General features: G+C 40.5%; 2 protein-coding genes across 3 annotated transcripts; one reads left to right on the top strand and one right to left on the bottom strand.

Moving 5' to 3' along the window:
• The first annotated feature begins 16,026 nt into the window (after positions 1 to 16,026).
• LOC147559157 (uncharacterized) lies at positions 16,027 to 19,255 on the top strand. 2 transcript variants are annotated; one of them, XM_086660962.1, is made up of 6 exons: positions 16,027 to 16,255; positions 16,456 to 16,587; positions 16,683 to 16,778; positions 17,821 to 17,924; positions 18,067 to 18,203; positions 18,788 to 19,255. In XM_086660962.1, the coding sequence occupies exons 2-6, from the start codon at positions 16,528 to 16,530 to the stop codon at positions 18,868 to 18,870; spliced, it is 480 nt and encodes a 159-aa protein (XP_086517088.1). In that variant the 5' UTR covers positions 16,027 to 16,255; positions 16,456 to 16,527; the 3' UTR covers positions 18,871 to 19,255. The 2 variants fall into 2 exon arrangements, with proteins under 2 accessions (XP_086517088.1, XP_086517089.1); XM_086660963.1 differs by having other exon boundaries at positions 16,062 to 16,255; positions 16,464 to 16,587.
• PAP85 (cupin family protein) lies at positions 19,203 to 23,175 on the bottom strand. The gene is made up of 6 exons (XM_086660961.1): positions 22,748 to 23,175; positions 21,185 to 21,360; positions 20,830 to 20,910; positions 20,486 to 20,734; positions 19,613 to 19,943; positions 19,203 to 19,522 (listed from the first exon to the last, which is right to left on the bottom strand). The coding sequence occupies exons 1-6, from the start codon at positions 23,112 to 23,114 to the stop codon at positions 19,320 to 19,322; spliced, it is 1,407 nt and encodes a 468-aa protein (XP_086517087.1). The 5' UTR covers positions 23,115 to 23,175; the 3' UTR covers positions 19,203 to 19,319.
• Between the last annotated feature and the right edge of the window lie 229 nt (positions 23,176 to 23,404).

Genomic DNA, 23,404 nt, shown 5'->3' with positions numbered 1-23,404 from the left:
AAGTTTTCCTATGACCTCTAATCTATATCATATGCAATCGAGAAGCTTACTACCCGTAATGGCTCAGGAATGTTGTGGTGGTCTCGAAGAAAAATGACATGTGGCGAGCCGCGAGTGTGTGTCCATTTTCATGATCTGAACAAAACTTGTCCCAATCACATCTTCCTTATGTCATTATAGATTGTCTTGTAGATTTGACAGTCGGGCATGTTCTATTCATTTCCATTGATGCTTTTGCAGGACCATAAAATAACAAAGCATTGGTAGATCAAGAACACACTGACGACTGATAGGTCAATTGTATAGTTATCCTACTCAGAATTGTCTTGTTTCACCAGATCTCGTTATGAAGGAAAGCAGTTCCCAGTCAGACCCTCAATCTACTACTGGAAAGGAAGGTTTCGTATACCATAAAGGGACTTTTAATCAAGAAGACAGAACCAGACGATCGTTCAAACGTTCTTCAAAACAATTAGTGAATGTTGTTAATGCTGCAAGGGTTACGGATACCCAAAAGCCGAACGAAGAATGACGTGCCTAGCCTGGAATTGTCGGGGTTTAGGGAACGCTCCGACAAAAACCACGCTTTCTTAGTTCCTTGGGTCAATTAGGCCTAAACTTGTATTTTTATCTGAAACTCGCTTATGTAATCTTGTTAATTTTCCTGTTTTTAATAATGTAGGTTTAGATAAGTCCCACCAAGTGCCTTCTCAAGGTAGAAGTGGTGGGCTTCTTCTTTTATGGAATTCTGAATTTAATGTAACAATTAATCAATCATCTAGTAATCTCATCCATATTACTATTAAAGACCCTGATGGTTCACCGGAATGGGATCTTTTCTGTATTTACGGTCCTCCTCGAATTAGAGAGAGGGCAATCTTCTGGCCCAATTTATTGACCCTCCTTAATACAATTACCAATCCTATTTGCTGTATAGGAGACCTTAATAATGTGTCTTCCAATGCGGAAAAATGGGGTCGTTCTACCTCTATACCGTTTGCTAATCAATTTAATTCTTTCGTCTCACAGGCGGGTTTGATGGATTTGGGGTTTAATGGACCCGCTTATACGTGGACTAATGGCAGGTCTTTCAACCAACTAACTAGAGAACGTCTTGATAGAGCGTTGTGCAATCATTCTTGGATCCTACAATACCCTGATGCTGGTCTCTTTCACCTTCCAAGATACAATAGCGACCACTCTCCGATATTGCTTAAATTAAAGACAGAGGGTAATACTTTGCAAACTATTAACAAATTTGAAGTATATTGGTCCAAACATGATCAATACTCTACGGTATTCAAAGAGACATGGAATGACACTTCTGGTTCTTTCTATGATCGAGTTAGAGGGGTTAAAGACTCTATTAGAGAATGGAGTAAACAAGCATTCGGTCACCTCTCTAACAGAATGAGGATATTACGTAAACGCCTCAATGATATACAAAGCAGGGTTCCAACTGATCACTCTCTACAAATAGAAAGCTCTATTCAGGAAGATTTATTACATTTGGAAGAAGTACATCGTTGCAAACTAGAACAACGATCCAGATCTAAATGGGCTCAAAACGGAGACCGTAATTCAAAGGCTTTTCATGTCTCTATGTCCCAAAGAAGACAAAAGAATCGGATCCATCAATTAACTTTGCAAACAGGTGATATTTCTAATAATGAAACCGATATAGCTAACGATTTAGTGGACTTTTTTCAGAATTTATTTTCAGCAGAACCAATTAGTCCAACGCCAACCGAGATTATTCAGGCATATAAAGTGCTTTCATCAGAAACTCTGGGTCATATCTCTAGGATTCCCACACCAGAGGAGATCAAAGAAGTGGTTATGGAGATGGGGTCGATCAAGAGTCCTGGCCCGGATGGTCTTCCCTGCTTTTTCTACCAAAATAGTTGGGAAATTATTGGTCCAGAACTTATCAGGTATATCCAGACTGCCTTCCAATCAGGTATCATTGACCCTTCCATCAATTCCACCACTATTGCTTTGATTCCTAAGGTTAGACATCCGAGTACGGCCTCTGAATTTCGGCCTATTGCTCTTTGCAACTCGATTTATAAATTTATTATAAATTTTTGCAAATAGAATTCGACCTTATCTTGAAGAGGTGATATCCTGGACTCAAAATGCGTTTGTTCCGAGTAGACAAATTCTAGACAATATTTTCATCACTCAGGAACTTTTGCATTCTATGAATCAATCTAAAGCCCGTAAAAGGGCTTTCTCATTGAAGATTGATATGGCCAAAGCATACGATCGGGTAAATTGGGACTTCCTAAAACAAGTCCTTATCGCCACTGGTTTCTGGGGCCCTTTGTTAGAGCTAATTTTATCTTGTATCTCTACTCCTCATTATAATATTCAGATTAACGGTAGTCTCTATGGGGATTTTGTGGCGACGCGGGGTCTAAGGCAGGGGTGCCCTTTGTCACCCTACCTTTTTCTTCTAGTCACTCAAGCACTATCTCTTCTTATTGATCGCTATGAGTTACAGAGTTTGTATAGCGGTTACAAGATCAACAATTATAGCCCTACAATCTCTCATTTACTGTTTGCCGACGATCTCATCCTATTTGGTCAAGCTTCTCAAGATAACCTTCAATCAATCCAGAATATCATGTCTACCTATTGTTCCTTCTCGGGCCAAAAGGTGAACTTTAACAAGTCCTCTATCTTCTTCAGCAAAGGCGTGCCCCTTCAGCTATCAACTTATTCCTGCTCAGGTTATTAATGATCTAGAAAAGGCGGAAAGGGGTTTTTGGTGGGGTCGTGGAAAGGGGGAGAAAAAATTACACTTTATAAATTGGGATATTATTACCTCATCGAAGAAAAATGGCGGATTGGGTATTAGGTCTTTACATGACGTTAATCTTTCTCTGCTAGGTAAAATGCTTTGGCGATTTCTCACCAACAAGAAGGCAGTCTGGGTTAAACTTCTCAAATCCAAATATGTGGGTTCTGACAATTTTTGGTCTATCGACAACCCTAGAGCAGCTACCCCTTTTTGGAGGGCTCTACTAAATATCAGAAATACTATGTATAACAATATAATAAGGCAGATAGGCGACGGCTTCTCTACCAGTATCAGTCGGGATCCTTGGATTCCCGACTTATCTACGAAGCTACCAGAAATTATACAGAACTTACCAGATAATATTTATTGGGTTGCTGATCTCATTCTCCCGAATCAACAAACTTGGAATATCCCTTTGATTCAGAGCATATTTACCCCTGAAACATGCAGAGCTATTCAGAATATCACTTTACCGAATCATCTCACACCAGATAGGTTGATTTGGACTCCTCTGGAATCGGGTAAATTCTCACCTAAATCATTTTACACTTCAATTAGAGTTAGGCCAATATTAGACCAGAACATCAATGAATTTCCATGGACTAAACTCTGGAAACAAACTACCATGATCCCTTAAATTATTTTGTTCATATGGAAATTAATTCATAATGGTCTCCCTACTTTAGATAATTTAGGTAAACACAACATGTCAGTTCAACAAACATGTAAACTCTGTAATTCAGGAGAGTTGGAATCTATCTACCATTTATTTGGCACATGCCCTAAATTTCGTGATTTGATCTCTATTTCAAACAATCAAAAACTCCTCAATCTAGAACTGAATCCTATTGTTAACTTAGCCAATTTACTGAAAGAGATAAATCAAAATAAAGATATTTGGAATATGTATACTCATCTGCTTTGGAGGTGGTGGAAGTCCAGGAATGATCTTATCTTCAATCAGAAGGCAATCGACCTCAATAGGTGTTGGTGGTTAATTCAAAATGAGGTAAATCTTCTAGCTACTCCATTACTATCGTCTTCTAATCTTCCAGTGCAGGTAGACCAATGGACTCCTCCTTCGTTTTCTGAAATCAAAATCAATGTGGACGGTGCTTTCAATTTTGATCATGCGGCGGCAGCAGCGGTTGCTCGTAATCATCTTGGTCAGATTATCGGCGCGAAGTCAGGAAAAATCTCAGTCGTCTCTCCTATCTTCAGTGAACTACAAGGGTTTATCATGGGAGTAAACTTGGCTGAGGAACTAGGGTTAGAGAATTTTATATTAGAAGGGGATTCAGAACTTATGGTGGGATTTCTCACACGGGATGACATATCCATACCCTGGCGTATATCAACGGATGTGAGCAATTGACGTGATCGGTTGAGATTCATTGACGTGGCAATCCAATCTTGTCCCAGAAGCTGCAACTTGGTAGCTGCAACTTGGTAGCTCACTACTTGGCTAAAACGGAATTCGACCCCCAGATTTGACTATTTCTCTAAATAGTCCTCTTGGTTTTCACTTGTAACTGTTCCTTACTCTTTTTGTATGTTGAACAGTTTTATTAATGGCATTTATTTCAAAAAAAAAAAAAAAAAAATTGTATAGTTATCGGAAGATGTCATTTGACTTAATAAATGTTGAGGCAACTTACCAGAGACCGGTCAATAAGATCTTCTGAGAATACATATGAAAATCCATGGAATGTTACGTGGATAATATGATTGTAAGAAAGCAAGGTAAAGATATAAGGCTCATTAGGAGAGGCAAAGCCATCAAGTGTTTTTTCGAGACTTGAACTGCATGTTCTGCCTCTTCTGTCCATTCAAACTTGCAAACCTTCTTCAATATTTTGGAGAACGATAGTGTCTTATCTCTCATGTTGCTTATGAATCTTGAGAAAGAGGCTAGTTAGCCATTGCATGCACTTCTGGCGACTTTCTAAGGGTTGAGCATCTCCAGCATTGCCACTTTAGTAGTATCGACTTCAATGGCTTGGTGGCTTACCATAAAGCCAAAGAGTTTGCCAGAGGTTATTCCAAATGCCCACATCTCTGGGTTGAACTACATATCGTAGGCGCAGAGTCTGTTGAAGGCACTATGACATTAGGGATAAATTTTGACATAATATCATAAATTATTATCACATTTGCTACACATACCCTTGATAGAAACTTGAACTAGAAAAAGCTTCACTTCGAGAAGAAAACACTCGAGAGAATCCTAGCATATCTGAACAACTAGGGAGCGATTCCGTGAAAAAATCCGATCGAAAATGAAAAAATCATTGGATTCGGTGGTGGAAGTCGTTTTTTGGGAAAAGAAAGTGTAGCAATATAGAAAAAAGTTGAGCTTCATTTGGGAAATTATGAGCATCTAGCTAGACAATCTAGACTCCTTTATAAATGAAGGGCAATTTTAACAACAAAATGAAAAAAAAAATACCATTTGTGAATGAGGTAGCGAACTATTGGGGGGTCATTTGACTAAAAATCACTTTGATGTAGATCGTTTGGCCCAATCTCTCATTAAACATTTTTAATGCTTGGCATTTAATAATTTTCAGATCTAGTTACAAAGATTTTCTCAATGAAAATAGTTATAGACTTGCTAAGAGCATAATTTCTTAATAGAATGTAAAAACCTTGTAATTTATGATTGATTTACAAGATTTTACTATCATATATGGCAACCATGGATTTATAAGATTTATTGATGCATTTTGACAAGTTACATGTACAATATAATTTTTGGGCTTGTAGTCTGAAAAACAATACTAAACTCATGTTTAGCCCACCATAATATTTACATAGGTTTTTAAGCCAAAATAATAATTATAATGGAAATTTAGTCCAAATGTTCCCATTACCACACAAAACACAAATCCTTATAATATATTTTTTTTCTAATACTCTTTATAACCTTCTATATATAGAAGTCCAACCCCTTTTTCAAAACCAATCCCAAAGAAAATCTTTCCATTGTTTCTCTCTTTTTTTTCCTCTCTTTTTTGCTCTCATCTTCTAACCGATTAGAAGTCCATCTTCTCTCTCTAAAATCTTTTTTCTCAAATACAAATTGAAGGATTTATCCGTTCGGTCTGAAGGAGATGTCCTTCCGAAGGAGTGTCCTTCGACCAAGGTTGCAATGCGATCAATTTGTCAGTTAGGATAACGATGACCACACGTAAAGATCATCCAGTCCGGTCCAATTAGGGGTCGTAATGCTTTGCTAGAAGCCAACTACGATCGTCGGATCAAGGAGTTGATTCGCGGCTAACATAGACCGGATCCTACAACGGGTTACACATAAGAGTGGTAGCTTGATCGGAGAGAATTGACTAGACGGGAACTGGCTAAAGTTGGATGGGATTCAACTGGAAAGGCCGAAAGGGTCCGAATGGAGATTCGGGACAAGATAGAAGGAAGGCTCTTTGGGTCGGCCATGACATGGCCGACCAGAGTAAGTGGCCGGCCACATAAGGCCCATGGTGGGCTGCCCTGGCCGGCCACACTTAAGGGGATTATCAAAATACCCGAAAAGGGTATTTTGGTAATTATCTTTTTTGTGACCCAGAAAATAAAAAATCTAATCTGAATGAGATTCTAATTAGGGTTGGTCTATATATTGGGTCAGTTGAGAACAGAAAAGGTGTGGATTTTTCTCTAAGGAAAAATATACAGCTCTCTCTCTCTCTCTGAATATACAGCTATTGGAGAGAGAGGAATATAGAGAAAAAGCTCCCGTTCTATCAATCTAGTCAAGAAGAAGAGTTCTTCTCAACCTTCTAGTAAGTCCTAGCAGTCTGAAAGGAAGGGAGATCAAGTCTATTCACTCGGTGTCTCAAGTAGAGGAGCTACAATTGGAGCTCTCGATCTTTGCATGCGATTGGAATGGTTTGAGGGAAAAACGCGTTAAGGTATTTATCCCTCTCTAGTTCATTGATTAGTTTATGCATAAACCTGGGCAATCTAGTGTTAAACATGTGATGTTTGAGATTCCGCTTAGAACACTAGTTAGTGTATAGGATACACAAAACCCTACAGTGGCATCACGAGCCGGTTGCATGAAACTATCTCTGACTAGTCGAATTAGATTCGAGCTTGATTGATTAGATGATTTTATGTTTAAATAGGGATTTAGACATGAAATTGATTAGTTTAAATTGGATTTAGACTTAATCGGATAGAAAATTGAAAGAGTTTCAATGGGAGGACTTTAAAATTTTGAGTTTTTGAAAAGAGTTTTCAAAAAGAAAATTTTAAAGATGATGGTTTTTTGAAAAGAGTTTTCAAATTGCTGGGTTTTGGATGAAGATTCATCAAAACAGCAGCAAAAAGTTGGAAAATTTTGAAAATTGGAAGAAAAGATGGTGTTGTCCAGGAGCCGGACTGACCAGGACGCGTCCCAGGACGCGTCTGGCCAGTGGCGGACGCTCTCGGACGCGTTCCAGTCCTTCCCGGACTAGGAATCCGAGAGCATCTCGGATAAGGACGCGTCCGAGTTTTTCTCGGACAGGAAGACGCGTCCGAGAGCGTCTCGGACTAAGAGTCTGAGAGCGTCTCGGACTAGGATCCCGGAGGATCAGCGTCTGGCACCTGAGGCCGCGTCTTCAGGACGCGACCACAGAGAAGTCCGGACGCGTCTCGGATTGGGAATCCGGACGCGACCGGGACTGTCTCTTCCAGAACGCGTCTGGGACGCGTCTGGTGAAACCAGAAGCTGTCTCGGACTGGGAGTCCGAGAAGCATAGGCTTGGACAGAGCGTCTAGGACTCGTCTGTGGGGCTGGGAAGCGTCTGGCCTAGGGCCAGGACGCGTCCACCCGAGGGACTTGGCACGGCCTGGAACGTGCCAATCCGGGTCCGACCTTTTGGTTCGGACCTTGACCGTGACTTGACTGGGTCTAGTCAAAGGGGTCCTTGACTTAAGTGGGAGGTTTCTATTTTCTTCTTCCGACTTTGACCATATTTTTTCCGAAAGCGACCCAGGCCAACCAAAGCCTAAATCGGAGTTTTTCCAAAACGATTTCAAAATCTTTTAGGATAAAACCGAAACGAGCCATTAGTTAGACTTAAGGCACGTTAGACATAGAGATGTCGGTAGTATCTCCTGAAAAGCTATCTAGAACATAGCAAACTTAGATTCGACCTAAGGAAGCGAATCTCATACATACTTGGGTGTTTTATGAGTGTCATATTATTATGTATGTATGGATGTGAATGCGGGTTCTAGTATGGCCATAGAATTGTTCTATCTTGTTTTCAAGCACGGATGGGTGCCCGATGTAATTAATTTAATTTCAAGTTTTATACGATCTGCGAATCGTTGAGTCTTGTAATTAGAGTTAAGGGTACAATTGAGTCCATTGAATAGCCAAAGGATGAGATCGTGGTTCGAGTGGGAGAATTAAATGGATGTTCGAGGATGGAGATCCAGGCGAACGGAGACTAAACAAGCAAAGAACCTAAGAAGATTAGATCTTTTAGGTTAGGGGCCATACTAGGATCATGTCTGCTTGATTTATTTTCTGGCGCGCATTTACTTATTTACGTTTTGTGTGGTGTATGATTATGTTAGAGTTCACAGTAATGCATGCAAACAAAAACGTAAGAGTCCCCAAAAAGAATTTTGAGTAATGCCTACCCAGATTAAGACACCTGTTGCGCCCTTGTTCATCGATGGTGGGTCATGCCAAAGCAGGGTGCCATCTTTTACCTCGGGACAATACGGGTAGACCTATGAAGAGGTCTACATGTCTAAATGGTTATTCTCAACAAGTCAGCAAAAGGGTTTTGGATTTCGAGGCAAAAGGATGAATTGAACACATAAGTGTCATTCATCAACCAAGAGTCATATGAGATATGATCAGTAAGGAGTTACTCACCCAGGAGGGTGAAGTTAAGGGCAGTGCCAAAGTACGCTTAACTTCACAGGAATGGGGTCTTGGAATCGTATTATTCATAGGGGGACGGTTTTCATTGAATAATATGGCAAAAAGTGATTTTGCGTAAACATTGAATGTAGTACTTAGCAAAATCCTTATTTTGTTTCTGTAGAGTAGAGATGGCAAATAGTATTAGTTCACGTTTAGATAGAGATCTATACGACTTTCTAGATTGGGAGGAAGATCAGAGAAGAGTTCTCGATGCTTCAAAGAAAGAAAGCGTAATAGAGCTACCAGAAAGGGAAGTGGAAGTCGGTGCCTATGTTATAGAGGTCAATTTGGCAGATATGGCTGACTCTCCCTCATGGGTATATGATACCGGATGTGGAGCACATATAATTTCAAAATTAGATGAGCTCAAGGAGGTCAGGTATCTGACAAAGAGCGAGATGGTTCTACGAGTCGCAAATAAGGCAAGAGTTGCTGCTGTGGCTGTAGGAACTTTTGAGCTCAGTTTAGAGACTGGGTTGATATTAGTGCTACGTAATTGCTATTATGTACCCACTATATCGAGGAACATCATCTCTGCGTCGGTGTTAGACAAAGAGGGATATCACGCTATAATAAAGGACAAGAGTTGTTCTTTATACAAAGGTGAGATGTTCTATACAAGTGCTAAGTTGCGTAATGGTCTTTATGTTGTGAACATAGAAGACGAAATCCTGAACATAGACACGAAACGGCTTCGTACTCATGATTCTAACCAAAGTTATCTCTGGCATTGTCGTTTGGGTCACATTAACATGAAACGCATGCAGAAGCTTCATTCAGATGGACTTCTGGGATCGTGTGATTTGGAATCGTACGATACATGTGAGTCATGCTTAGTGGGCAAGATGACAAGATCGTCCTTCAAGGGGAAAGGAGATCGGGTGAGTGAACCATTAGGACTGATACATACAGATGTATGCGGACCTATGAGTACACTTGCGAGAGGTAACTATGGCTACTTCATAACATTCACAGATGACTTCACTAGATATGGTTACGTATATCTAATGAGGCATAAGTCGGAATCGTTTGAAGTGTTCAAACAATTCCAGAATGAAGTAGAGAATCAGCTTGGCAAGAAAATAAAAGCCATTCGATCGGATCGAGGTGGTGAGTATTTGAGTCAAGAGTTTGAGGATCATCTTCGGAGTTGCGGAATAGTTTCACAACTCACTCCTCCAGGAACACCTCAGATGAACGGTGTGTCCGAAAGGAGAAATCGAACATTGATGGACATGGTTCGATCGATGATGAACTTAGCCGATCTTCCTAACACTTTCTGGGGGTATGCTCTAGAAACGGCTGCTTTCACACTTAACCGAGCTCCGTCAAAGCTGTGGAAAAGACGCCATATGAGATATGAACTGGAAAGGTTCCAAAGTTGTTTTTTCTCAAAGTCTGGGGTTGCGATGTTTATGTAAAGCGTTTACAAGGAGATAAACTAGCACCAAGATCAGACAAGTGTCTCTTCGTCGGATATCCGAAAGAGACAAAGGGGTATTACTTCTACAACCCATCAGAGAACAAAGTGTTTGTTGCTCGTGATGGTGTCTTCCTTGAAAAGGAGATCCTTTCCAAGAAGACAAGTGGGAGAAATATAGAGATCGAAGAGGTTCGATCTGAGCAACAAACTGACACCGTTGTACCGATGTCAGAAGTCGCGATTCCTAACTATTATGAGCCGATAGAAAAGGAAAGAGAGGATGAGATGGTAGATCTCGGAGATCCTCCCGCGCAAAGCGAATGTGATTCGCAGGAGAACCCTCAAGGAGTTGAGAGTGTCTCACCTGTTGTTCAAGCCCCGCGTAGGTCCGCAAGGCTGATTGAGTTATCTCAACGACAAGAGTTGTTGTTGGTAGAGGATAATGAACCCAGCACCTACAAAGAAGCTATGACGAGCCCAGACTCCGAAAAATGGCTGGGAGCCATGAAATCCGAAATGGAATCCATGTCTGAGAATCAAGTTTGGAACTTGGTTGATTTGCCCGATGGAATAAAACCCATAGGATGCAAATGGATTTTCAAGATGAAAACAGACAAGGATGGAAACGTGAGCGTTTTCAAAGCTAGACTCGTGGCAAAAGGTTACAGACAAGTCCAGGGTATAGACTACGAAGAAACCTTTTCCCCTGTCGCGATGCTTAAGTCCATTAGGATTATTCTAGCAATTGCAGCTCATTACGATTATGAGATTTGGCAAATGGATGTCAAAACCGCCTTCCTGAACGGTAAACTGGAAGAGGATGTGTACATGACACAGCCTGAGGGTTTTGAGGATTCCGAGAATGCTGGAAAGGTTTGCAAGCTTCAAAGGTCCATCTACGGGTTGAAGCAAGCAAGTCGGAGCTGGAATCTTCGATTCGACGAGAAAATCAAAGAGTTTGGTTTTCTGAAGAATGAAGAGGAATCTTGTGTATACAAGAAGGTTAGTGGGAGCAACCTAGTTTTCTTGGTCCTGTATGTGGATGACATACTGATCGTTGGAAATGACATTCCTATGCTTGACTCCGTGAAAGAGTGGCTTAGGAAGTGTTTTTCAATGAAAGACCTAGGAGATGCAGAATACATATTGGGCATCAAGATCTATAGAGATAGATCAAGGAGGATGATTGGACTTAGTCAAGAGACTTATATAGATAAGGTTCTTGGGAGGTTCAAGATGGAAGACTCTAAGAGAGGATTCCTACCCATGACACATGGTACGACACTTAGCAAGACTCAGTGTCCCCGAGATCCTGATGAGCTAGCACACATGAAGAAGGTGCCTTATGCTTCGGCAATAGGATTTATCATGTACGCCATGGTCTGCACTCGCCCAGACATCTCATATGCTCTGAGTATGTGTAATCGTTACCAATCTAATGCAGGTGAGAAACACTGGACCGCAGCCAAAAATATCCTGAAGTACTTGAGAAGGACTAAGGATCACTTCTTGGTTTATGGCGGGAAAGACGAACTAATCGCGGAAGGCCATGTGGATGCGAGCTTCCAAACGGACAGAGATGATTTCCGATCGTAGTCGGGTTATGTCTTTTGTCTAAACGGAGGAGCCATAAGCTGGAAGAGCTCAAAGCAGACTACTGTAGCAGACTCTACCACAGAAGCAGAATACCTTGCCGCTTCGGAAGCAGCTAAGGAAGGAGTTTGGATAAAGAAGTTTATCTCCGAACTTGGTGTAGTTCCTAGCATAGAGAATGGGGTTACTCTGTATTGTGACAACAATGGAGCTATCGCCCAGGCTAAGGAACCAAGGGCACACCAGAAATCCAAACATATCCTAAGGAAGTACCACGTGATTAGGGAAATCACTGAGCGAAAGGATGTGGTCATTTGCAAAGTCGATACGGACGACAACGTTGCCGATCCGTTAACTAAACCACTGCCTCAGCCCAAGTATGAGAGTCATAGAAGGGTCATAGGTATAAAGCGCATCGATGAATGGCTTTAAGTTGTAATTGGATTAATGAAAAGGGGTTTTCATGTAATCAATTAGCTACATTCAATAAAAAGAAATAAACAAGTTATTTATGTCGTTAAATAATGGTTTAGTGTTTAATGACGGTCCAAAATAATGAGGAATTCCAGGTAGGTTTATCAGATACGTGATCTGGTAAATGGAACCCTACTAAGTGAACATGGAATAGATTCATTATGGAGTCCCTAGTCCAGGTCATTGCGTGGACAACAATGACTCAAGAAGACTAGCATGGGAATTGACTGATAGCGCAGTTCCATGGGCTATAGGAATATGGTATTTAAGTCAATTACATGGGTGTAGATTGGGGAATCTACACTGGATAACCCAAAGATGCGAGTTTTTTCAAGGAGTTGAAAAAGCGTCACAAACTCTCAAAGGCAAGATTGGAGAGATTCCGTGAACATGAGTGCTCCACTCATCTTATGTAAGGAATGTCGAACTTTGGTACTGTCAAACGCCGCGCCGTAAAAGGAGGTTATAAAGGCAGCATACTGGGGGAGACAGGATAGACATGAAGTTAAGTGGGAGTACAAGACTGGATGATGTCCTCCTATTAAGTTAGGAATAAGTATCTCCGGGCCACTTGAGGAGAAGCAACTGGAAAATGTGTGGCCGCACTCAAATGGATTAAGAGTTAATCATTTGAATTGACAGTTGTTCTCCGGATCAAAAAAGTCTGAACGGTGTGACGTATCAGATGGGATACTAAGAGACATGGGAATCGAGCATTGCACTTGTTCTAAGTACAAGTGGGAGACTGAAGGATTTATCCGTTCGGTCTGAAGGAGATGTCCTTCCGAAGGAGTGTCCTTCGACCAAGGTTGCAATGCGATCAATTTGTCAGTTAGGATAACGATGACCGCACGTAAAGATCATCCAGTCCGGTCCAATTAGGGGTCGTAATGCTTTGCTAGAAGCCAACTACGATCGTCGGATCAAGGAGTTGATTCGCGGCTAACATAGACCGGATCTTACAACGGGTTACACATAAGAGTGGTAGCTTGATCGGAGAGAATTGACTAGACGGGAACTGGCTAAAGTTGGATGGGATTCAACTGGAAAGGCTGAAAGTGCCCGAATGGAGATTCGGGACAAGATAGAAGGAAGGCCCTTTGGGCCGGCCATGAGATGGCCGACCAGAGTAAGTGGCCCGGCCACATAAGGCCCATGGTGGGCTGCCCTGGCCGGCCACACTTAAGGGGATTATCAAAATACCCCAAAAGGGTATTTTGGTAATTATCTTTTCTGTGACCCAGAAAATAGAAAACCTAATCTGAATGAGATTCTAATTAGGGTTGGTCTATATATTGGGTCAGTTGAGAACAGAAGAGGTGTGGATTTTTCTCTAAGGAAAAATATACAGCTCTCTCTCTCTCTGAATATACAGCTATTGGAGAGAGAGGAATATAGAGAAAAAGCTCCCGTTCTATCAATCTAGTCAAGAAGAAGAGTTCTTCTCAACCTTCTAGTAAGTCCTAGCAGTCTGAAAGGAAGGGAGATCAAGTCTATTCACTCGGTGTCTCAAGTAGAGGAGGTACAATTAGAGCTCTCGATCTTTACATGCGATTGGAATGGTTCGAGGGAAAAACGCGTTAAGGTATTTATCCCTCTCTAGTTCATTGATTAGTTTATGCACAACGATCCTGGGCAATCTAGTGTTAAACATGTGATGTTTGAGATTCCGCTTAGAACACTAGTTAGTGTATAGGATACACAAAACCCTACACAAATCCTATACTAAAAGGAAAGAAAACCTCGTTCAAAATCTTCATCACCTTCATCTTCTGCATTCATCATCTTCATCTTCCTCGCATCATCATGGTTTTCATTAAAAGATCTTTACTCCTTACTTTCTCTCTCTATAATTTTCAAGGGTATACCATCACGGTTTTCATCATCTTCTTCAGTTTTCAAGTAACTTTACAAAATCTTGTTATGTTTCTCATATAAAGCATAATGTTTTTTCATTAAAATTTCTTATTAATCTTCATGTTCATAATCATCTTCATGTCCAATTCTTTTTCTCAATCTCTCCATCATCTTATTCCTTCTTTCCGTCTTCGTTAAGATTGTTTTTTATGTCGGAGATACTAACATATTTTGAAGCGTAACATATTTATGATACACAACATATTTTATATGGAACAAAACACATTTTGTATGGAACAAACTACATTTTGTACGGAACAAACTACATTTTGTATGTAACGTAACGCATTTTGTTCTCCATCATCTTATTCCGTCTTGGTTTAGATTTTCTGATAACTATTGATGTCAGATCTACAAACAGATTACACTTCTTAACAAATGTATGATACACAACGCATTGTGTTTCATAAAAAATGACTTATTTATTCACAATCATTTGTGACTAACATTTAATGTATGCTTGATACACAACACATTTTGTATTAACAATGTTATATTTTTCGTATCCATAAGCATTACAATACATGCAATTAACACAACTCATTGTTTAGCAAAAAACATTTTATGTACCATAATATTGGAAAATTCATTCAACATTTTCCGTATTGTATGATACATATTTCATTTTGTATTCATCATAATGCGTTCTTTTATCATAATAATTCATTTTTATATTGTCAGTTACAATAGTGCACATAGATTATCTCACGGAATCATCAAACTGAGTAGAGAAGACGACTGTCAAATTTGAGGGTTGCGATAAAATTTCTACTCACGTTGGTCAGCTATTATATGTTGGTGCGAAGGCATTTGAGTTCGTCCTTAATCAATAAAGTATAAACACAACTCACGATTTCAAGCTTGTGAAGAATGATTTAAAGCGTGTCACTACAGTTTGCCCTATAGAAGTCTGCAATTGGCGAGTTCATGGTTGGCACCGTTGAAATGAAAATTCATAGTTCGCCGCCGTTGAAATGAAAATCCATGGTTGGGCACTGTTGAAATGCAAAGAAATTTTTTTTAGAGTTAATTCCTATTTAGCCCCCTACTTTGTGACCAGCTTCCTTTATGGCCCCCTATTTTTCATAAATTCAAATATGACCCCCTTTTTTGTATAAATGTCATAAGTACCCTTCCTATATATATTTTTTCAAAATAAAATTATTTCGCAAAAAAGAAATTCCACCTCACTTACACCTCACATATATCTCCACCTCACCTCTCTATCTCCAACTCACCTCTCTCTCTTTCCAACTCACTCCTCTCTCTCTCTCTCTAACTCACCTTTATCTTCTCCGACGAAGGTCGCCGGCCGGAAAATTTTCCGGCCGGCGACATAAACATTAAAAAACTTTCATCTCTCTCTCTCTCTAAACACTCCCCCTTCGCCGGAGTCGTGAACAGACCGACTCCGACGAAGGAAAACCCCTTCGTCGGAGTGTTTAAAGAAAGAGAGAAAGATGAGAGGTTTTTTTAATGTTCTGGTCGGCGACCTTCGTCGGAGAAGATAAAGGTGAGTTGGAGAGAGGAGTGAGTTGGAGAGAGAGAGAGAGAGGAGTGAGTTGGAGAGAGGTGAGTTGGAGAGAGGAGTGAGTTGGAGAGAGAGAGAGGGGAGTGAGTTGGAGAGAGAGAAAGGTGAGTTGGAGAGAGATAGAGGTGAGTTGAAGAGAGAGAGGTGAGGTGGAGAGAGAGAAAGGTGAGTTGAAGAGATATGTGAGGTGAAATTTCTTTTTTGGAAATAATTTTATTTTGAAAAACCATATATAGGAAGGGTACTTATGACATTTACACCAAAAAAAGGGGCCATATTTGAATTTATGAAAAATAGGAGGTTATAAAAGAAGCTTGTCACAAAGTAGGGGGTCAAATAGGAATTAACTTTGGGAGGCGCCTGAAATTTTCCTTGAGGGCGCCCTTAAACCTTCCCTTTTCCAAAACCCCTTGACACGATTTCTCCCATCTCTCGATCTCCTAAACCTTACCTCCATTACGAACAGAGATTTCCGGCAGCCACCATCGTGAACCACCATTCACTCACGGCGGATAAAGAAATAATCTAGAGTTCTCACCACAACCTCTCCATCTACCAAAAATTTTCAAGGTATGCTTTGGAAATTCATTTCTTAGGGTTTATTTGATTTAGGGTTTTCTTTGAAGGTAGAGTATTACATTTTGATGTTTTATGTTAAAAAAAAAAATCTTAAATTTATTACATTTTGATATAGTGAATTAGGGTTTCATTAAATAGAATGATCAATCTCTTTTTAGCTCCTACAATCAATATTTTCTGTTTTTGTGAAGAGATTTAGGACCGGAGGTAGCAAGACCTAAAAAGAGAAGACAGAAGTTTTGATCAGATTATCTATATCCGAGATGGGTTGGAAAGCAGCTCAAAAGCTTATTCAGAACTGGAAGATTCTTAGAGGCGATAATGTGATTGCGACTTATTTGCTCTTTTCCTTCGACAATCTTTTGCTTTATATCTTCTTGTCTTCCAACAAGTTTCAAGTTCTGTTGATCTTGTGCAGGTGATGATCATAAGGGGAAAAGATAAGGGTGAGACTGGTGTCATTAAGCGTGTTATTCGTACCCAGAATCGTGTTATTGTTGAGGGTAAAAATCTGGTAATAGATAATCCTTACTCCTTACTTTGTGATCCTCGTGTACTTGATTCTTTCGGGTATTGTATGTTTTTCTCAATGCCAATCATTTTGCGGGATTGAATTTTCAAGGTTCCTCTTTTACAAATGTATGTCCTTGTCAAAAAAATGTTCAAAGTTTCTCTGCGCATTTTGACAACAAAGAGTTTGGTTTAATGTGATCCAAGTTAGCGAATTTGCATATCATGAATGAAATTGTTTGTTAAAGAAAATGGTTATTAAACCTTGCAAGAACTTGGGAGTTTTTCTCTTCGAAGAGCTTCATGGTTAACAATGACTTGCAATAGCGATTAGATGCATGTCATCACTCATTAGTGCTCAAACTGGTCTTCCTCTATGCCTTATCTCATGTCCTAGTTTTCACAATTTTATCATATCATGGATCTCTTTGAGAAGACTATGTAAACGTGTTAGTTTCTTATAAGAATACTTTGGTTTACAGATACTTTATTACTTCTAGGCTTCCTTTTTTTCTCTCTTTCCGCCAAAGGGTGGTGACCAATTTCAAGAGCATTGTTGTGCAAGCCATTATTTTTAAACTGAATTCTTATTAGTTGCAAAATTGATCAACAAAATTATATACAACGAATGAGATTTTTTTCTGCAACCTATTTAATCAGGATAGTACTGCCAAAATATGAAAATAGTGTTGATCTAGATGTCTTTTTGCGGACTGTCTCTCAACTTAACAGATTATATGATATTTCTAACTTATGATAATATATTTGTATCTACAGATTATCGCTTTACCACGTCCTAGTGTATGAATCTGTTGTGGTTGACCTTTAAATTATCTATTTCATCGCTCTTCTTCAATGTTTGGGAATATATGAGTCTGATCATGTTGTTACGTTGAGTGACATGTAACTGAAGTCTTGATTTTTCTCCATATTGAACTCTGTGATGACATTAGCATTAGTGCAGAATTCACCTGGTTAATCCTCAATTCTGTTTGATGTCTGTGGAAAAGATGTTTAATGAAATATATATATGATCAATCTTACAGGTGAAGAAACATATAAAGCAAGGACAAGGTCATGAAGGTGGAATTTTCACAGTTGAAGCTCCACTTCATGTTTCAAATGTCCAAGTTGTTGACCCTGTTACAGCGTATGATCCTTAAACTCTTGATTTTATACATCATTTATTTATAGTTCCGTGATGAACGCTTGAATTTCATTTTGTTGGGTCTCTCTAGTGTTTATGCTCGTTCAGGTTTCCACTGATTTCTGGTATTCATTGTCAAATGCAGCAAGCCTGTTAAGGTCGGAGTCAAATACTTAGAAGACGGTACAAAAGTAAGAGTTTCTCGAGGTCTAGGAGCTTCTGGATCCATCATTCCTCGTCCCGAGATTTTAAAAATAAGGACAACACCTAGACCCACCATAGGTATTGTCTATGAGCCTTTAGCCTTTTATCTTCTTTTCTTTAGCAATACGCCAATACTTATGTCACATTCTGCCCCACTGCTAATAGAGGACTCCAGATCACGTTTAGCTTATTTTAGTGATAATTGACCTATAGTAGGGTTGTAGGAATGCTGAATCCAGTACGGGAGAAAGCACTTTGCGGCACTAGTTTCTTGGCTTCTCTTTTGTAGCTTACGGGTCAATACTTGCTATGAACATTTAGCTCCTGTCATCATCTCTTGCTCTCTTGACCCTCCCGCTGTTGAATCCTTTATTGGACATCGAAATGTTACCATGTTTAAACTGTTACATGCATGAAACTTCCTTACCTAAGCGTGGTTGTGTCGACCAACCTATAGGAACTGATGACAGGGCAGCAAAGATGGGTGAATGGTCCTGGGTCATAGAACACTACATTTGGACTCTCTCTCTCTCAATCATTTATCTGATTACCATATTCCACTATAGTACAATGTGAAAGTTAATCATGCAGTAGACTAGAATTCGGTGTAACTGCTGAATATTTCTGATGCGTCACAATAATATCTGTAATTTGCTCTGCAGCGGGTGCCAAAGATACTCCAATGGATCTAGTCATGGAGAAAACATATGATGCCAAAACTGGAAAGGGAATGCCGAGCCTTTAGGAACTATTCATATATCAGAAGCAAAAAGCAAGAAAGAATGATCCACTTAATGATCCACCTCTAAAGACAGAACGACAGAGCTAGGCTATACCACTGGTGTCTTCTGTTCAAGTTAAACGTTTTTCTTTGAATAAGATGAAGGAAAGTGGTCTGCAACTGAACTGAGACATGCTTTCGGTTAACCAATCTAGGATGTTGAGTTTTTATATCTCATTGTTTCATTCAGCGTCTTGAATTTTCAACCATTTTTAGGTTAATGTTTAGAAAAGCATTTTTAAGTGTCAATGCAGTTTTCTTTGACAATGCGAGGCAGTGCCTGAGACAATACTCGAGACAGTAAAGAGATGTTGCTGATTAACCTCTTATTCATTATTTTACATGCTCATTCCCTTGCTTCCTAGTTAGATACATACATATTTGTCTTTCTTCCCCATACATTAGATTACTGATTAGAAGGCAACCAGATTGAAAATAGACTGCAAAGGAACCCGATGACCTTCATCGTGCTCCCTCTGCTTCTGCCATTGGTGAGGCCCGGGAAGAAAGAAAGACTGCTTCTGTTTGTTGAAGATTTCTTCTATCTCACTTGCAGGAATGTTAAAACCTAGTTCCATAGCTTCTTTTGCCATCTGGTTCATTATATTCTCATTCCCTTCAACAATTCAATAACAAAAAATGGTGAGAAGGCCTAATGCTATAAAAACTCAAAGCTACAACGAGTTTAGGTTCTTCAAGTTTTTACCTGCAAGAAAGTTCTTTTCGTTGTGACGAGCGTTAATACCGAAAACAACCATCTGTATGTTATCATTGTCAGATGCAACAATTGTTGTTGGATGACCTGCCGGAATTATAAATGCTGTTCTAGGCGAAAGACGAGCGCTGACTCTTCGATAGTTTGCACCACTACTGCCACCTTGCTCTTGTTCTCTTCCTTTTCTTGATGATTTCTTTTGTTGACTGATCTTGCTTTGGTTTGATAGATGTGGACATGCCATTTCAAAATATCCTTTGCCTTCCACAATCAAGACCATTCTTGTGGACCTTGAATTGTAAAATGGTGCCATCATTGCTCCCTGTTCATCCACCAAAACTTGTTTCCATTAGTCTTTTCCTTTTTTTTTCTCCTCAATGGACTTGGTAAGATTTGATACTCATTCATTTAGCCAAATATGGAAACTTTAAGGTCAAAATGGTGTCCCGAAGAGTGTGGGTGGGTGAGTTTGTGGAATGTGGTTACCAACAATGACATCTCAAAATAAGATGCAAGAATCAAATAAAATCGTCAATCCAATAAATCTAGGGACGAAATCAGTCTTTACAGGATTGTTGCTCCTAGTAATCGTATCCTTTTCCCACGTGCCAAATTTTCCCCAAGAGTACAGTATGCTTTTCTTTTCCTCAATTTTATAGAAATGGGTGCCACATGGAAATAAGGTTAAAAAAAAATTGCAATTTCGTGAATAAGGAATGCTGAACTAGGAATTTATATATCGATCCTGCTACAACATGTAGCAGTTTAGCTTACTCGTAGACCCTAATCCAATGCAATAAGCCCGAATAAATGAACTTATATTACTCGCCGCATAAGGATTAAAAGCAAACAAATTAATGATACCTTGGTGATGTTAGTGAAGGTGACATCAATGTCAAGATCTTGTAATTGTTTGTAGTCATTGCCATCAACTTGGAACATCTTCCCATACTTGTTTGAATATGAAGGATCCTTCTCCAACAGATTAAACGGCCCACTTTCCTTCTCATCCGACGAGTGCTTACTCAACGCCTTAATCTGTTCTTCGGATGCTTTGACCATTATGCCCTTCTTTTGTTGTCCAAATAACCTATCTAACTTCTTCATTGGGGTCTGCAAACAAGTAAAATAACAAGAAACGGATAAATGGATGTTATTCGGAATTGGATTGAAGATATGATGAGTGAAAGTATTAAAGAATCACATACATTGAAGGCAGCTTCAAGGATTTCACTGCTAAAGCTCCTGTAATATGACTCTGGATTCTCACCAGCTAGACCAGTGTACTCCTGCACATATATAGTAAAACAAACAAATTTATCCATAAAAGGATCAATTTAGCAACGGTTTGGGTGCAAAATGTGTTTAATAATATGACTAACAGCATGGAAAACCCTAGATGAAGTGTTTCGGTATATGTACAGTACAAAACGCGGGTTCAAAATGGTAGCTCAGTGTGATTCAGTAACAGCCCCATATCGCTACTCTATTTGCATGTTGAGTACTTTCAAACCACTAAAGAATGTGATTACATATTTATAGCTGCTGAAACTAAAGTTTTACCCTGAATCGGCCGGGCGTGGAGATAGATTGAAAGATTTCAGCTGTTTGGAGCTTCTCATTGCTATCTGAGTTGACCAAGTAGATACTAGTCCCTGCTGGAATCCTGATTACATCACCTCTTTTCACATTGTATGTCTCTCTCTTATCCTGTCTTACCAAACTTATGGTTCCTTTTCCTGTATCAATCAATCAAAACTCATCATTCTCCGCCATCGGCATTATTTTTCAGAGGAAAACAAGGAAACAATTTGTTGCCAAATTGATGGGAAGCCTACCTCGGTTCTAGTCTTAGTTTATCCATTTATATTCGGTGAACCTACAAAAATTTCAACCTTGACCAGTTCTAGTGTCTTTGATCAAGCTTAAACGGTCAGTTTTGGTGGCATTGACCTGCCCCGGTTCCTAGACTACGCTAAAGTTCGGATTAAGCGTCGAGCCATTAGATTGCCTGTTGCGCCCAGTGTACGGTAGTTCGGATTGGGTGTTGCGCCCAGTGTACGGTAGTTCGGATTGGGTGTCACGCCCAGTGGTCGGCTGGGCTAAAGTTCGAACCGGTCGGCTGGGCTAAAGTTCGAACCGGGCACCGCGCCTAGTGCCTAATTGGGATAAAGTTTGGATTCAGCGCTGCACCCAATGGTCGGTTGGGATAAAGTTCGGACTGGGCGCCGCACCCAGTGGCCGGCGGTGCTAAAGTGCGGACGTCACGTCCATTGCCCGACTGAGCTGGGTTAAATTTTGGTCGCCGCGCCCTAAAGGCCGGGCGAGCAGTGACCGGCTGCGCTAAAGGCCGGGCGAGCAGTGACCGGCTGCGCTAAAGGCCGGGCGAGCAGTGACCGGCTGCGCTAAAGGCCGGGCGAGCAGTGACCGGCTGCGCTAAAGGCCGGGCGAGCAGTGACCGGCTGCGCTAAAGGCCGGGCGAGCAGTGACCGGCTGCGCTAAAGGCCGGGCGAGCAGTGACCGGCTGCGCTAAAGGCCGGGCGAGCAGTGACCGGCTGCGCTAAAGGCCGGGCGAGCAGTGACCGGCTGCGCTAAAGGCCGGGCGAGCCTGTGACAGGCTGCGCTAAAGGCCGGGCGAGCCTGTGACAGGCTGCGCTAAAGGCCGGGCGAGCCTGTGACAGGCTGCGCTAAAGGCCGGGCGAGCCTGTGACAGGCTGCGCTAAAGGCCGGGCGAGCCTGTGACAGGCTGCGCTAAAGGCCGGGCGAGCAGTGACAGGCTGCGCTAAAGGCCGGGCGAGCAGTGACAGGCTGCGCTAAAGGTCGGGCGAGCAGTGACAGGCTGCGCTAAAGGTCGGGCGAGCAGTGACAGGCTGCGCTAAAGGTCGGGTGCCCTGGGGTTGCTACGCCAATTTTTGTCACCCAACTAGTTGCATGTTTCAAATCCATCAACACATTCCTCTCTGTTGGTTTCTATTTTTCTTGGATGCATGTGAACTACACAAGCTTGGATTCGTCTGCGTTTTATTGTCTTTTTATGGTTATGTCATTTTGATGAATTACCCAAAAAAGAAAGAATATACCCAATCGAATATTAAGTACATAAGAGTGTCTAGTAAGAGAAAAAACCTTTGACGATGACAAAAACAGCTTCTGCGTCAAAATGGTTGGGGAGAATGAAAGTATGAGGATTAGCTTCTAAAAACGCCAGCCGATAATTGTCAATCCCACTAAGAAGACTCGACCTCTCCGTAAACCTTTTCGAAACCCTAATATTCCCTTGTTGGTTTTTAAATATTTCATTAAAGCTTTCTTCATTTAAGAAGTAAGGATTATTATCAGTCTGTCCTTCTTCTTCTTCGTGCTGCTCTTCCTCGCTATGTTTTTCTCGATCATTATCAATGTTATAAGCTAAACAAAGAGTTAGAGAGAATAGAAAAACGAAGACAATGAGAAGAAAGAGAAGATAATTAGAGCTTGTCTTTTTGGTAGCCATTGTTATTTTGATTGAAGTGGGTAAGAAGAAACGAGGGTTGAGAATTTCAAATACTTGTAGTTGCAGTATGGAATTGGGCGAGATTATCGTGAAGTTCACCGTGCATGCAAGTTGACAGGTGTGAAGTTAGTGTAGTTTCTTTTAGGACACTTGGTACTTGGTAGTGTTATTTCTCAAATGAATCCCTAGTCTATGATTAGATGCCCGTTTGTCTCTTAATTTATCAAAAATGTCCAGATGGCCCTATTTTCTAATTTTTAGGTCCATTAAATTTTAATTTTTTAAGAACT

This window comes from Eschscholzia californica, unplaced genomic scaffold, assembly GCF_041429995.1.
Source record: "Eschscholzia californica isolate CP2 unplaced genomic scaffold, dmEscCali1.0.p SCAF_2, whole genome shotgun sequence".
Taxonomy (NCBI): Eukaryota; Viridiplantae; Streptophyta; class Magnoliopsida; order Ranunculales; family Papaveraceae; genus Eschscholzia; species Eschscholzia californica.
Note: the sequence above shows the minus strand (reverse complement) of the source record. Positions and strands in the feature narration are given on the sequence as shown.

Excerpts from the sequence above, each read along its gene's own strand:
- LOC147559157 (XM_086660962.1), top strand. The coding sequence starts at position 16,528 with ATGGGTTGGAAAGCAGCTCAAAAGCTTATTCAGAACTGGAAGATTCTT. Across the intron at positions 16,588-16,682 it reads AGATTCTTAGAGGCGATAAT|GTGATGATCATAAGGGGAAA; the intron begins GTGATTGCGACT and ends GATCTTGTGCAG. Across the intron at positions 17,925-18,066 it reads GTTGTTGACCCTGTTACAGC|CAAGCCTGTTAAGGTCGGAG; the intron begins GTATGATCCTTA and ends TGTCAAATGCAG.
- PAP85 (XM_086660961.1), bottom strand. The coding sequence starts at position 23,114 with ATGGCTACCAAAAAGACAAGCTCTAATTATCTTCTCTTTCTTCTCATT. Across the intron at positions 20,735-20,829 it reads TCCTTGAAGCTGCCTTCAAT|ACCCCAATGAAGAAGTTAGA; the intron begins GTATGTGATTCT and ends ACTTGTTTGCAG. Across the intron at positions 19,944-20,485 it reads CCTTCACTAACATCACCAAG|GGAGCAATGATGGCACCATT; the intron begins GTATCATTAATT and ends GTGGATGAACAG.